General features: G+C 35.8%; 2 protein-coding genes across 3 annotated transcripts in view; one reads left to right on the top strand and one right to left on the bottom strand.

The window, feature by feature from the left end:
* The window catches only part of acsf2 (acyl-CoA synthetase family member 2), a 37088-nt gene extending 32028 nt beyond the window's left edge, over positions 1-5060 (top strand). The window contains exons 11-16 of the mRNA XM_056255638.1: positions 3153-3260; positions 3351-3502; positions 3615-3756; positions 4335-4445; positions 4530-4598; positions 4983-5060. Coding sequence (XP_056111613.1) covers positions 3153-3260; positions 3351-3502; positions 3615-3756; positions 4335-4445; positions 4530-4598; positions 4983-5033 — 633 coding nt within the window. The 3' untranslated portion in view covers positions 5034-5060. The remainder of the gene's footprint in view (positions 1-3152; positions 3261-3350; positions 3503-3614; positions 3757-4334; positions 4446-4529; positions 4599-4982) is intronic.
* Positions 10-14953, bottom strand: armc7 (armadillo repeat containing 7). Of its 2 annotated transcripts, XM_056255652.1 has the most exons (5): positions 14856-14953; positions 14418-14541; positions 8667-8810; positions 8191-8578; positions 10-23 (listed from the first exon to the last, which is right to left on the bottom strand). In XM_056255652.1, exons 2-4 carry the CDS (start codon positions 14503-14505, stop codon positions 8232-8234), a joined length of 579 nt encoding a protein of 192 aa, XP_056111627.1. In that variant the 5' UTR covers positions 14506-14541; positions 14856-14953; the 3' UTR covers positions 10-23; positions 8191-8231. The 2 variants fall into 2 exon arrangements, with proteins under 2 accessions (XP_056111627.1, XP_056111626.1); XM_056255651.1 differs by lacking the exon at positions 10-23 and having other exon boundaries at positions 8138-8578.
* Positions 14954-15067: the final 114 nt, after the last annotated feature.

The following is a 15067-nucleotide window of genomic DNA, read 5'->3' as shown; positions in this document are numbered from 1 at the left end:
AACTGCTTATATTTTTCAATATACTGCAATATATGCATTGACCATGTATGGCTAAATATTGATACATATAAATTAAAAAATTAAATTGCATTACATGTAATATTCATAAAGTTTTATCCTTTATTGTCTACATATATTGCACATACATGTTCCCATATAAATGCGAATTTATTGTACACACATTCACAGAATGAGTTACAATGCAGTGGTTACAACAGATTTCTAGTTCCCAGCATGCTTTGCTTCTGAATATTAAAGAAGAGTAAATGTTCAAATGAAATCAAGTGTTATTTCACGTGTTTTGCTCGATATTAATAGGGGGAGATCGGTTTGTGCTTTAAGTTGTATTATTTTGGAATTTAAAAGGGTTGCTGGTATTTGTGAGTTTTTGGGGTTACAGTTGTGCTGAAGAGTAGAGCCTGTGTTTCGGTTGACGATTGGCTGAACACCATTAAGACTGTTTCTATAATTAAAAAGCAATGGCTGTGCGCTCTTCAGCACAGTGATAGTCTCTTTGCTAAATCATTTAGTACTGTACTATTATTAAGTTATATCTGAAAATATTAAATGTATATAATGTAAATAATTATAAAATATAAGAAATATTACATTATATATTTCAATGTGTGTGTGTTTATATACTGCATGAGTAAATATGTTCAATTTATACACGTTGTACCATATCTGATCACATATACGTCTATATGTTATGAAGTGTATTACTGAATATGAAATTGCATACAGTATGATATATAAGTAAATATATTGTCTTATTTTTCAATATATGAAACTGGCAATTCCTTATGTATTATTCAATATATTGTAATATATTTACATAATATATTATTCTGTATATTTTAGAATATACCGTTAAATCGTTTAATATTTTGATAATTCATTTATTAAAAGAAATATATTTTCTTTGCGTAAGGGCAGATGGTGTTGTACTCTCCCTGGTTCAGGAAGCTGTCCTCCGTAAAATGAGCTTTACACAAGTGAACTTTTGGGTTGTACTCCTCAGGAACATTGTTATAAATAATTTTCGGAAGGCCAAACAAAGAGATTTTTCTTTCGCAACAAAACTCCACAACATGGCGGCAACACTAATTCAATTTTGCCTCGACTTCTTTCTTTGAGCCTTTTGGGGGGGATTATGCTAATATTTCACATTGTGACAGAAGTTTGCTGAAGTAATATCTGAACTTCGATGGTGGTGTTTTAGACAGGTCTGGATCAGTGTTTTCTGTTAGAAATAGAATAAATCCAATTTAATGGAAGTTACACTCATATACTGCGTTATGGGTCGTAGGAAAAATGTAGATATAATTTTGTCTAAGTTTATTTTTTTTAAATAATTTTTACCTTAACAAAACATGAAAGGTTTTAAGTGCATGTTAGGTGTAAGAAGGTTCAGACGTCCGAAATTGTATTTTTGTTCCTAGTCTCTCATTTCATTGGGTAACTTGTGTGCTGCCAAATCTCGTGAGGTTAAGGTGAGACTGTGTGTCGTGCCAGACAGTTCCATTGTTTTTGGTCAGCAGAAGGGGAAAAAGGAGCCACTCCCATATGGCGGGTGTTTTATAACATATAATCACCACCAGATGTTTGGCTGGTATCACATCACAACAATGAAAATGGAGGTTTTTCTTTTGTCTGCATAGGAGCGTTTCATTTGGAGAGGCACATTCCTCTACATAAATGCCTCCTTTGATTTCAACTATGTACAGTATTCAGTGTAAAAAGGAAAGAAACTGAAGTGCACTGTGCAATCACCTATTTCTTTTTCCACATTCAACAAAACATTTTATCTTTATTCCTCTTTCTTTGGCTCAAAGACCTAAAAGAGACTTCAGATCTCTTCATGAGCGCCTCAGCTTTTCTCAGGTTAGGCGGAATCTAGTGTTTGCTTAACAAATTTAACATTTTATCGGCAAAGTGTATGACTTGGTCCTTTCAAGTCCACATTCACACCCTGCAGTGTGCAAATTCTGTCCAGCACATATCTAGTATTTGGCTAGTAGTAACATTGGCCTGTTATCGATATCTATATAGAACAAAATAATTATATCAAGTGAGAAAAGGTGTAATATTGTTTGACTGGAATCTCAAAAATAAAATATTTTAAATGGCCATTTGAGATGATGCATGCATTTTTTTCCCCTTTACTAATTGAGTTCATAAGCTCATGACTCACTTAGAATCACTTAAAATGTTCTAAACAACATTTTAAATGTCTGGCATGTCTCACAGTCTCACCTCAACAGCTGGCAGCTCATGTAATTCAGCTTGGTAAACACAAATTGACATCCTGTGCTGTGATGAGGTTATGTCTCTGAATGACACCATGGAGGAATCGTTTCTAGTGCACATTATCTAAGGCTATCTTATTTGGATGATTTGTTTTAGCCCAAAGCAATACTGTATAGTGAGAAAGCTTGGGTAAAAAACAACAGCTGGAGTGCCAGTTCTCAGGTGCGCACTACATACCTCACCTGCTTCCCAGGCCTGGTGGATTCAGCTGATTCAGCTGTCTGCTTGCCTTTAGGCTAGTTTTTGGAAAAATGTTAACAAAAGGCCTTTACTACATAGTACATACACTGTGCAAAAAGAGTAATGTAAGCACACGGACTGAAATTTTAGTGAGTTTAATGGCATCGAAAATCACGAGGTTAGTTCCATAAACCATAACATACACACTCCAATATCTGGGCTTTAAAATGTAATTTACACATGGAAGTAAACAACGTTTTAGGATTTAGAAAAAATTTAAAAAGAAGAAATATTTCAGACACTATTTCTAGGTCAAATTTGTGAGACTGTAAGCAAAGGGGGATACATAAATCTCTAAAATAAATAGTTATAAAATATGTAATTAGTATGCAATATGTAATTGTAATATGTAATTAAAATGCAATATGTACACTGTAAAAAGTAATCGGTTGCAAAGGATTTCCTCACTTTTAAGTTATGTTATGTCACATAAGTTATTTGAACTTACTTATTTACATATTATTTTATCAATTCAAAACCTTAAAATGTTTTCTAAACGTTTAATAATAATAATAATAATTTATATAATACAATATTATATGTAATAATAAATTATAACAAAAAAATAAAGATAGATGTGTCATCTTTGTGTTTTGGAACAGATTGCGTACGGCACAACCGAAAACAGCCCTGTGACATTCAGCGGCTTTCCAGTTGACAGCATGGAGCGAAAGACAGAAACTGTTGGATGTATATGCCCCCATACTGAGGTTCATTTCCACACACTACTAGATAAAGATGTTCCGCATGCATATTTATTGTCTGTTTTAGCACATACTGAATGGTGGTTTCTCCATTAGGCAAAAGTAGTGAACCCTACTACAGGACAGATCGTGCCTCTGGGCGCTCAGGGCGAGCTGATGATCAGGGGATACTGCGTGATGCTGGAATACTGGAAAGATGATGAAAAGACCAACGAGTGCATCTCAAAAGATCGCTGGTACAAGACTGGGTAAGTGCGAGTAAATATATATATATATTTTTTCTTCCTTTTGCTCTTACTAGATATGAACATTATTCAGAATTCATTACATGACTCAGTGACTGTTCTGTCATTTATAAAGTGATATTGCCACTTTGGACAAGTACGGCTACTGCAAAATGGAAGGACGCATCAAGGACATGATCATCCGAGGAGGAGAGAACGTCTACCCTGCTGAAATCGAACAGTTTCTGCATACACATCCTAAAGTTCAGGAAGCACAGGTCAACAATGTTAAAGAAGCCCTATTATGCCCTTTTACAAAGTCTTGGTTTTGTTTTTGGCGTCTACTAGAATAGGTTTTCATGCATGTGTAAAAAATGTTTTTTTTTTTTTTTAAACATTCATTTTATATTGTTGCGGCACCTCTTTTCCCAGTCTGTCAGTAATGCTCTTAGTTCCTGTTGCTATAAAGGCTCTCCTTCTGAAAAGCACAATGTGCTCTGATTGGTAAGCTGAACCAGTGTTGTGATTGGTCAACCTCTTTGAGTGTGTTTCGCAAATGTCACGCCCCCTACAATAACCGCGCGAGTGTCAACACACTACGTAACTCATCTAGGTCTCAGCCCTTTTTTTTTCAAATGCCTTGAGTGGGAATTATTTAAGACTACAATTTGTGCTTGGTAACTTTGCAGACCTTTTCATGCTCAGAGCAACATTACAAACTAAAGAAAGCATTTTAACCAGTGACACTGATGTACCTTAGCACTTCTCATCAACTGTTCCTTTAACCTCCATTTTACAGTAAAGAAAGCAAGATGGTTTAACCGATAAAAGAATTAACTCTCTGTTGTCCATACAGGTGGTTGGAGTGAAGGATGAGAGAATGGGAGAGGAAGTTTGTGCTTGTATTAGACTCAAGCCTGGTCAGGAATGCACTGCAGAAGAGCTCAAGGCCTACTGCAAAGGAAAGGTCCGAATATCTGTCATGCTTTATGCGTTATCCAGCACATGTACACAACTATTTGTCATTAAAATATTACTGTTGTTTTTGCAGATTGCCCATTACAAGGTGCCACGCTATGTAACGTTTGTTCAGGGATATCCTTTGACTGTCACAGGCAAGGTAAGTGATATGAAAAGTATGAAAGTCACTGCACACCACCACAGTTATTAACTATAAACAATTCAGATGATTCATTTAGTCTAGAGAAAGTCATTCCAGTGAGCATTTAAATAATGAATCTCCCCCTTTTCTGTCTCTGTGGGTACATCATGTTAAAAATGAAGAAAACGTAAAAATTGTGTTTTCTTGAGCCAATTCACATTTGTCTCTAGACTAGACCGAAGACATTCAAGCAATTTCCCTGTCTGCATGAAAGCCACTGATGTGGTTTCAGACATTCAAGGGCTACTATGACACCTTTGCTTTTAAAGGCTTGTGGTTTGCTCTCGACAGATTGAACCCTTTAATATCACTTCAACTGTTTCTTTTCTTCATCTCTGTCAGATCCAGAAGCACAAACTGCGTGAGCAGACAGAAAAACAGCTTGGACTCTGATTGCAAAAGCACCTGTGGTATTTTTTTTCAAACAGTTTCTAGCAGGACATAAGGATATTGTTACTCATAAACATGGCTTTTAAAACAATGAAATCACAATATTTTTAATTAAACATGTTATTGTCATGTTTTATACATACATGATACTACCCGATTATGTTACCCTATTTCTAAAAATATATACAAGTGGCATTTCTACATGTTAAGGATCATGTGCCTTTTCTTAATCTTCTTTATTTTGGTATGAATTGTTTTTGGAACCAAATAATTCTTAATCCTAGGAACCAAATATATCAGTATCAAAATTATGCATGGTTACACTAGGCCAGTTTTAGGTAGATGTCTTTATAAATGTATACCTAAATTACACTATTGTTAAAAGAAATGACAAGAAAACAAAGTGTTAATTTATTTTCAGCAATCTCAAATGAAGATCATCTTGTTTGGTTTCTGTGCACATCTGCTCCCTATTCAATCTGAAGTTCGTATGTTTTAAATTTTAGATTACTGAAATATCCAAAAATAGGGTATTTAAGGCAAAAATGCAGTCTTTTTGTTGGCAGTAAAGTAGTTTCCCTCATTGTGATCTCAGGTGTGCCCTGTCGGTGTTCATTTAGGCCTTGGTGCTTTCCTGCTTGGCTCGTGATGTGAACATTTTGATGCTAGTGTTGAGACCATATGGAAAGATGTCCTCTCATAGCATTCTAATGGGTCTGCTGGAAAGTAATGGCTACTCTGGTTTGGACAAACACATAGTTTCGTGAGGATCATTTAGGGTGAGACTTTAAAACTAAAGACCTGGACAAAACCCCAGACATTCTTTTCGAGTTTCCTTGCAGCTAATAATGGAATCCGTCATTCACTGCATGCTTCTCATGGTCATTATCGGGTGCATTCACTTGACTGTGTAATATATTTCATAAAATTAACAAAGATTTATGGAATCATTGCTTCCAGTAAAAGGAACACCTCATTTGGAATCTAGCATAAGTGAAAATCTTAAAAAGGAGCTGAAAATATGTTAAGCGTCTCCCCCATGTGTCCTTTAGTAGAACAGCATTTCAAGCATCTCTTGCTGCTTTTCCTATATGTTTTTGATTTTGAACTCAATTTCTGTATACACAACAGCTGAGGTCAGTTTTTTTTAAGGAATACTTTTATTCAGCAAGGAAGCATTAAATTGATCAAAAGTGACAGTAAAGACATTTAAAATGTTTAAAGATTTCGATTTCAGATAAATGTTGTTCCTTTGAACGTTGTTCATCAGAGAATTCTGGGAAAAATCACACTTCCACACAAATATCAAGGAATGTGTGTGTGTAGATATATGTGTGTATATATACACTCAGATATACCGGTATATATAAATATATATATATATATATACATACACATTTTTTTCCAGTTGTACCTTATCACCCACACCGTGAAGCATCCATCCATTCTCTGAAACGTCTATGTGTAGGGCTGAGCGAATATGGGTTGAACTCTTTACTGCCCTAGTACTTCAGAAATCCCTTTAAAAGTATACATGTGAATTAAACGTGGCACAATGGCCTTTACCATCACAGTATGCTAATGCCTATCTAATGCAAGGGATTCATCAATATGCTGATTGAGGACTGTTGGGACACTCCAGGAACAGGATGGTCCTGAGACGGAGTCACTTACACCTCAATGTCACATCTGTACCATTGCTTCACAGGACACATCTGCTTTCAACTACATTATATTTATCTTCTAGTGTGTTCTAACATGTATCTGTCATGTTCTGTCACATGATCTCACAGCTAATCAACTGAACTGAAAGGTGGTCAACTTAATAGAGATATTAGAGTATCCTAATGTACAATTTAGGTACTTTTGCTTAAACATGCATTGAGGAGAAAATGTTAATGTACTTCTCCCTGTCTTGATCACCACTAATTAGCCATGTCTTTTGGTTTCCTCTATCAGTTGGTTTTGGTGTTGGTATTCCACTCGTGTTTAACAATGATTTACTCAGGGAATAAGAATGAAAGGTAACAGTTGGTCAGGGAGAAAGGATTTAACCCTGACACTCTGGCACAGGGTTTTGCGTAACCTCATTCTACAAGAAAGGCTTTTACGACCTCGTCTGCACAGCAGTGCACTATTTGTTACAGCTAGGTTTTTCTATAGAGTATGTTTCATTCTACCGTCTGTACATTGTAACATGTAACTTAATAAAAAACTTTGCCTGCTTTAAAGGCTTTGAGAATCTTTCCTTTTTCACTGATAATATTGAAATCTAAAGTGATTAACTTGCTTTATCTAAACGTTAAATCCTACTTTTCCCAATCAGTTCAAAGAATAAGAGGTTAAAGAATAACAACTTTAATGGAGTCAGATAAAAAACTGAATCTTTTTGTTCTGATAATTGGTTCAAAATAGCGGCGTAAGCTTCTAGCCTTACATGTGTACTAGGAGCATATGGCCCTCGAGGTCCCCTACTGTCCTGCAGTTTAGCTCCCATCTAATCAAACACACCAGAACAGCAACCAATCAGCTGCTTTATGTAGATAATGTGATCACTACCAAATGAGTTAAGGACCTATCATCCTGAGCCATCTGTTTCATGCCAGAACTTGGTTAATGTTTATATTATTTAAACATCTAGTCAGCCATGGGACAGCAGATGAAAATGATCTGTTTGGCTTAAAGTGGCACATTCACCAGTGTGTTGCCCTTGATAAATGAATAAAAACTTTTAATTCATTACATTTGTTCATTATACATAAATTCATGTAAAATATATACAAACACTATATATACAAAAAACATTTCAATAGGAGGGTTCTCTGAATTGAAAAGGATATACTAGTTTCTGAACATTACTATTAAAATGTTTACATTTTAAATCTAATTAAATTTGAAAGAAAGAAGCCAACATACACCCACATTGTCCTGTTGAAGTATCAATTTGATACACAATTTAAGGTCAAAAAGTAATCTAAAAGTAAGCAGATTATATTACCGTAAATGTGTAATGTAATGCATTACTTTACTAACTACAATTTGTAAGTAATATACCCAGCACTATATATATATATATATATATATTACATATTTAAACCCAGACATGATTTATTGAGAAAATAAGGTTTTATTTTTCAAAATAATCTTAAATTACATAAACATTTGCAATTGTCCAGGAACAATTACATGCAAAATCAAAAGTCAGTCCTTTGGAAGTGGAATCCCCACCACTGATTGGCTTTGTCCCTGCATTCCCTCTCGGGCTCTGTCCACTTGTTCCTGTGTGCAGTAGTCCTGCAGGAAGACAGAAGCCAGGTTCCTTAGACGTGGGTTCTGTGTTAGGGAGAAGCGCAGCATGCACTGCACCACTGCGCTGTCTGTGGTCTCAGCGCGCGAGGCAGCTGTGGTGAGGTTCATTAAAGTAGTGATGGCAGAGAGAACGGTCTCATCTCTATTACTTGACAGGCATGATATCACTAATGGGACTCCACCGCTTTGCAGGATCTGATCACGGGACTCGCGCTCCATGCTGAGGTTACATAAACCACCTGTATGATTTCAAACATTGTTGATTCATGTGAACAGATTGTAACAGCAAATAGATATATTACACTACAACATTAAAGCTACACCAACCAATTCCAAACTCCACAAAGTTGTCATTCTCTTCTGTCAGCATGTCCAGGAAGAGGTCAGTGACCTGGAGCATTCGCAGAGATTCCATGTTGGATGGATCATAGGCAAAGTTGGCCAGGTTTGCCAGCACTTGCTCTTTAGACTCTGCCAAGAATGAAAAGACAAGTGATGCAGTTTTCAGAAAACCTAATGCTTTTATTAGAAAAACAACTGTAAACAATTACTGCATGTACTGATTATAGTTTGTCAGTGAAGGAATACAGATTGCACAAACTGAATCAAGCACATATATACAGAGGTGGAAAGTAACGAATTACATTTACTCGCGTTATGTAATTGAGTAGTTTTTTTGTGTACTTCTACTTTAAGTAGTTTTTAAAATCTGTACTTTTACTTTTACTTAAGTACGTTTTGTTTGAAGTATTGTACTTCGCTACATTTGAAATCATATCCGTTACCAGAGGTGGAAAGAGTAATAAAATATTCTACTCAAGTAAAAGTACTACTACTTCAATTAAATTTTACTTAAGTACAAGTAAAAGTACCGGTCTAAAAATCTACTCAAGTAAAAGTAAAAAGTAGCTCATTTAAAATTTACTCAAAGTAAAAGTTACTGAGTAACTTTTTTAACAGCGGGGGTGGGGGACTCTCCCGTGTAGGGTTGTAATGGTACGAGATTTTCACAGTATGATAACGTCTCAGAAAATATCACGGTTTACAGTATTAATCAATTATTAAATTATGGGTATTATTATTATTATCATCAGTTAAAATGACAATTAAATTAAAGGGTCACTTCAGGATTTAGCATTAAGCTTTGTATCAGTAGAAAACCTGTAGTATTTTCGAAATACCGTGCTCCCCTCCTCATATCCCCCTGAGACGAGAGATTTATGTATTTTTAGTCTGGAAAAAATCCTCCGATGACGCAAAAATCGTCATTTTGCGTCATCGGAGGATTTTTTGGCCAGAGGCTAAAGACTACAGTCAGTAGTAGGGGCTTTCCCGCATGTTATCAACCCGCCCATAGAGGCTGGGATCTCACTCACAGAATGTACACATAGTGTCAGCCATCTTTGTTTGGAAGCTAAGCTAGCAGGCTCTTGTTCTGTGGAGAAAGCTGAGTAGTAGGGGTTTGCCATCCTCTTTTTCCCAGACGTCGAGATCGTCCAAAATGTCCGGGATTCAGCTTCTGCTTTCTGCAGTCGCCATTCATTGTTTACATGCACACCTTTTGTTTTAATCTAACTGAATTCATTCCGATTGGTGGATCTGAATGTAGTGTTTACATGTAGTGTCTCACAGGTGTCGCTCATCGGTATCACGCCACCGGCCTCGCGCCGTTCTCCCGCGGCCCTCACTCGTCCTGCTCGCCACAGTAAACATGATGAATGGCGACTGTAGGACGCAAAAGCCGAATCCTGGACATTATGGGCGATCTCGAAAAACCCGGGCAGACTCATCACGGAGACTCACTAGTAGCCTAGACTTGTTGTTTAACTACTGCGCTCTGTTACCGGTAGGCGTGGCCTCCTAGGGCAGCGAAGCAGTTGCATTCTGGGAGTTGTTGTCTTTCATCCACATAAGCCAAAAATACATTTTCTGGCTTTTCTCAGTCTAGAAAGCTCCAAATTCAAAAATAATTTCACATTTCTTCTAAATGACCCATTTTAAATACACATTCATCTTCCCAGAGGTGAAGTGCCGCTTTAATGAAAACAGGATTTTTTTTTTTGGTTGAACAAATGCTTTTATTATAACAAACTTGAAACCATTTGTTTGTTTTGTTTATTAAAATTTCAATAAAACATGTCTAATCAATTAAATTTGATAATTAATAATGAATTAGATTAACAACTTTTTTTAATTTTTAACATTAATAATTTATTAAAATGTTTAAGAAAAATATTGTCCTATGAAATGTATTTTATTCAGAAAATTAATGTTTCTTTTTATGATTTAATCCAAATATATTATCAAAAACGGTTGTAATCAAATTTAAAATTGTGTCCTTTTATTTTTTGGGGAAGCGCTGCAAAAACAGATTTACTAAATTAAACCATGGACAAAAAATATATTCCTTTAAATAATGTTTAAATAAAATGTATTATTATTGTTGTTATTATTATTATTTAGAGAAGTAGGCTACGTTCTATTGTATGCCTATAATAGTAATATATTTCTGTCCTAATTTCTCCTACTAAAACCAAACTTTTATTTTGACGGGTTGTAGTGGAGACCAAAAGTGTAAAAAAGTGTTTCAAAGTGTATTTGACAATGGTTTATCTCAAATAAAATTATGAAAATGCTCATTAGGCGTTCTCTCAGAGCAGCTCTGGAAATGTTCATGTATTCATATCCTCAAATTGTTTGTGAGACTCTGAATGTAACGCGTAGCACTACTTGAGTATGTAGTAGAAAAAGCGGCGCAGCATCATGCAGTATTTTTGTGCTTAGCTTAAATATTCACAGACCATGTCGCGATTGGATTTATTATACAGTTCTACTTTCCATGTATTAATCCATCCATTATTTTGCGTGTTTTACGTGACATCTGCGTTATGTAAATTTCATTTTCATGACTGGATTCCGGGGTTGACCCCCCCGGTCTCACGTAAATCTGGACATACCTTTATCTGCAGGAGGGATGGTGTCCTATCCTCCTTTTGCAGCCACTTTGCGTCCACATTTTTTGCAAATTGGATATCTATCCTCGAGGACAACCACGCTTTTTTTTTCTACAAAGTATTTTCATACTGGCCATAATTCGCTTGGCGCTTCGGTTTCAGCTTCAGCTGTGTCACCTCTTTTGCGCGTTTGTTCTCCCGCCCTTAAATGAATGCAGTAGTTTCCGGAGTGTGTTTTTTTTTTCTTTTCTTGTATTATTATTTTTTACTCAGTAACGGATATGATTTCAAATGTAGCGAAGTACAATACTTCAAAGAAAACGTACTTAAGTAAAAGTAAAAGTACAGATTTTAAAAACTACTTAAAAAAGTAGAAGTACACAAAAAAACTACTCAATTACGTAACGCGAGTAAATGTAATTCGTTACTTTCCACCTCTGTCCGTTACTGAGTAAAAAATAATACAAGGGAGGGGAAAAAAATCACACTCCGGAAACTACTGCATTGATTGGTTGAAGGGCGGGAGAACAAACGCGCAAGAAAGGTGACGCATACCCAGCTGAGCTGAAAGCGCCCTCGAATTCTTATGAAGCGAATTATGGCCAGTATGGAAATACTTTGTAGAAAAAAACGAGTGGTTGTCCTCGAGGATAGATATCCAATTTGCAAAAGATGTGAACGCAAATGGCTGCAAAAGGAGGATACATAGGACACCATCCCTCCTGCAGATAAAGGTATGTCCCGATGATTGTAACTTAAGGCCGAATGACTTACGTGATGCAGAGGGAATCCCGGAATCCAGTCATGAAAATGGAATTTACATAACGCAGATGTCACGTAAAACACGCAAAATAATGGATGGATGAATACATGGAAAGTAGAACTGTGCAATAAATCCAATCGCGACATGGTCTGTGAATATTTAAGCACAAAAATACTGCTATGTAAATATATAACATATTTGTTCTGCTGAGCTGCGCCGCTTTGTCTACTAACGTTACATACTCAAGTACGCGTGACATTCATGGTGTTTTCAGCGTCTCACAAACAATGTGAGGACATGAATACATTTCCAGAGCTGCTCTGAGAGAACGCCTAATGAGCATTTTCATAATTTTATTTGAGAAAAACCATTGTCAAATACACTTTGAAACGGGTCTTCACTACAACCTGTCAAAATAAAAGTTCGGTTTTACTAAGGAGAAATTCTGGGTATAGGCCTACAATAGAACGAACTTCTCAAAATAATAATAACAACAATAATACATTTTATTTAAACATTATTTAAAGGAATATACATTTTTTGTCCATGGTTTAATTTAGTAAATCTGTTTTTGCAGCACTTCCCCAAAAAATAAAAGGACACAAAGTATAAATTTACATTTGATTACCACCGTTTTTGATAACATATTTGGATTAAATCATAAAAAGAAACATTAATTTTCTGAATAAAATACATTTCATAGGACTATATTATTCTTAAACATTTTAATAAATGATTAATGTTAAAAATAAGTTGTCAATCTAATTCATTATCAATTATTGAATTTAATTGATTAGACATGTTTTATTGAAATTTTAATAAACAAAACAAACAAATGGTTTCAAGTTTGTTATAGTAAAAGCATTTGTTCAACCAAAAAAAAACCCCAGTTTTCATTAATTTAACTGTCATTTTAACTAATGATAATAATAACCATGATTTAATAATACCGTTTATTTATTTAAAGGTGCTATATGTAACTTTTCTTCTAAAATGAATCCTTTTTTTATTGCCTGTGTGTGAAGGGGTTGTAATCACACATTACAATGATCCACTTGTCGGGTTTAGCTATTACCTCTGAAGGCCGGTATTCCTATTTCTATGTGAAGTCTCCGGGTCGGATTTACTGCGAAATCCATCGGATGTGACGTGCACGCGCGCTCCCGAGCCTCTCTCCTTTTTAAATACAGTCTATGCGACGGCACTGCAGCTGACGACATGGAGTCTGATAACACCAACAAACGACCTGCCTCCAGCACAACACATACTCCAACACAAACTCCACAAAAATATAAAAAACAAAACAAAACAAAAATGTATCTGCTGAAGCTCGTCAGGCCAAACGTGAATCGGATCGACTTAGGACGAAAACACGGATCAACATCGGCAGAGCGTTTGAATTATGGAGAGACCTCCGCTATTTTTATTGTGATAAATGACAAGTTTTCAGATATGCTGAAATAATGTTAAACTATAATGAAATAGCAAGGTAAACTACAACATACATGAGACATGAAATGAATACAAAAGACTGTTCCAGGATAACAAAAACTAGGTGCTTTAGGATGTAACTTTTATTTTATGTACTAGATCTACTGTCTAACGTCACTCATCCCACTACTATCATATTGTTTATAATACACATTTCCAGACACGTTCAGTACAGTAATGTTACTTCCTACTGTCTTACTGTTACACTGAAATTGTTCAGTCTAGTTCACTAACCGTTTTCGTTATCATATTATACATTCATCTATGTTGACATTGCTGATTGTGAAAGATACACGAATAGTTAGTGAAATGCCTTATGCTATAACACCACAAATGTAACGTTATCATGGTACGAGCATGGAGCATTAGTTCAACGTCAAGCTGATAAAAGTAGCCTATTATTGTAACGTTGCAGTGGGAGTTTACATGAGTTTCCAGCATGTTGTGTGACGCTTTCTCTGGTGTGTTGAAAGTATCAGTGTGGCCGGTACCATGAGTGATCGCTCTTGTGTTCGAGCACGCGCGCTCTTGTAAAAATTGGTTGCAATCTGAAACATCACCTATAGAGGCCGCTAAAAAATACATATAGCACCTTTAATAATTGATTAATACTGTAAACCGTGATATTTTCTGAGACGTTATCATACTGTGAAAATCTCATACCATTAATACAACCCTACATGGGGGATTTTAAATTTTAAATGAGCTACTTTTTACTTTTACTTGAGTAGATTTTTAGACCAGTACTTTTACTTGTACTTAAGTAAAATTTCATTGAAGTAGTAGTACTTTTACTTGAGTAGAATATTTTATTACTCTTTCCACCTCTGCATATATATGTAGTCAGTGCATCTGCAAGCATTGACATACCCTCACTGTCAGTGTCCTGAAACTCTGTGACCAGCCCCTGCAGGAACTCAAACCTGTCAGACACAGAAAATCGATTCTTTCTTGCCATTACAGATATGGACTGTGGGAAACATGGGTTTAACACCTGCAGAAAGACAGACAGATAGAGATCAGTTTTATTATTACCACGTGTACGGACGGACGGACAGACAGCTAGATAGAGGCAGTTTTATAACAGTGTAAAGCTATATTACAAGTTTGTAATACAGGCAGACGGATATATAGACAAAAAGGTTCGTAATACTGAGAGATGTCCAATGTGACCCAGAAATAAATGTCGTCAATGCACCATACTATACTGTACATCTAAACATTTAAAAATGTATACTAAAGCCTACAAAGAGAACAATAAAAACAGCAATTAAGAAAATATATGAGGCAGATGCAGACGTGACTTACTCGTGCAGAATAATGCTGATGAAAGTCATTTGTGCTTCTGCTACAAACTTCTATAATTCAAATATCACGTCCACATAAACGGTCTATTTTCGGATTATACATACAAATTAATTTAATCGAGAGAATCTATGTGATCAATGAGTTTCCCATCACTGAAGCTGCTCAACACGACTGGTCCGTCAGTAAATACTTCCCCGCATTAACCGTCATCT

This window comes from Rhinichthys klamathensis, unplaced genomic scaffold (assembly GCF_029890125.1).
Source record: "Rhinichthys klamathensis goyatoka isolate OS25496 unplaced genomic scaffold, OSU_Roscu_1.1 h1tg000121l_1, whole genome shotgun sequence".
Taxonomy (NCBI): domain Eukaryota; kingdom Metazoa; phylum Chordata; class Actinopteri; order Cypriniformes; family Leuciscidae; genus Rhinichthys; species Rhinichthys klamathensis.
The sequence above is the reverse complement of the archived record's forward strand: the minus strand, read 5'-3'. Positions and strand labels throughout refer to the sequence as shown.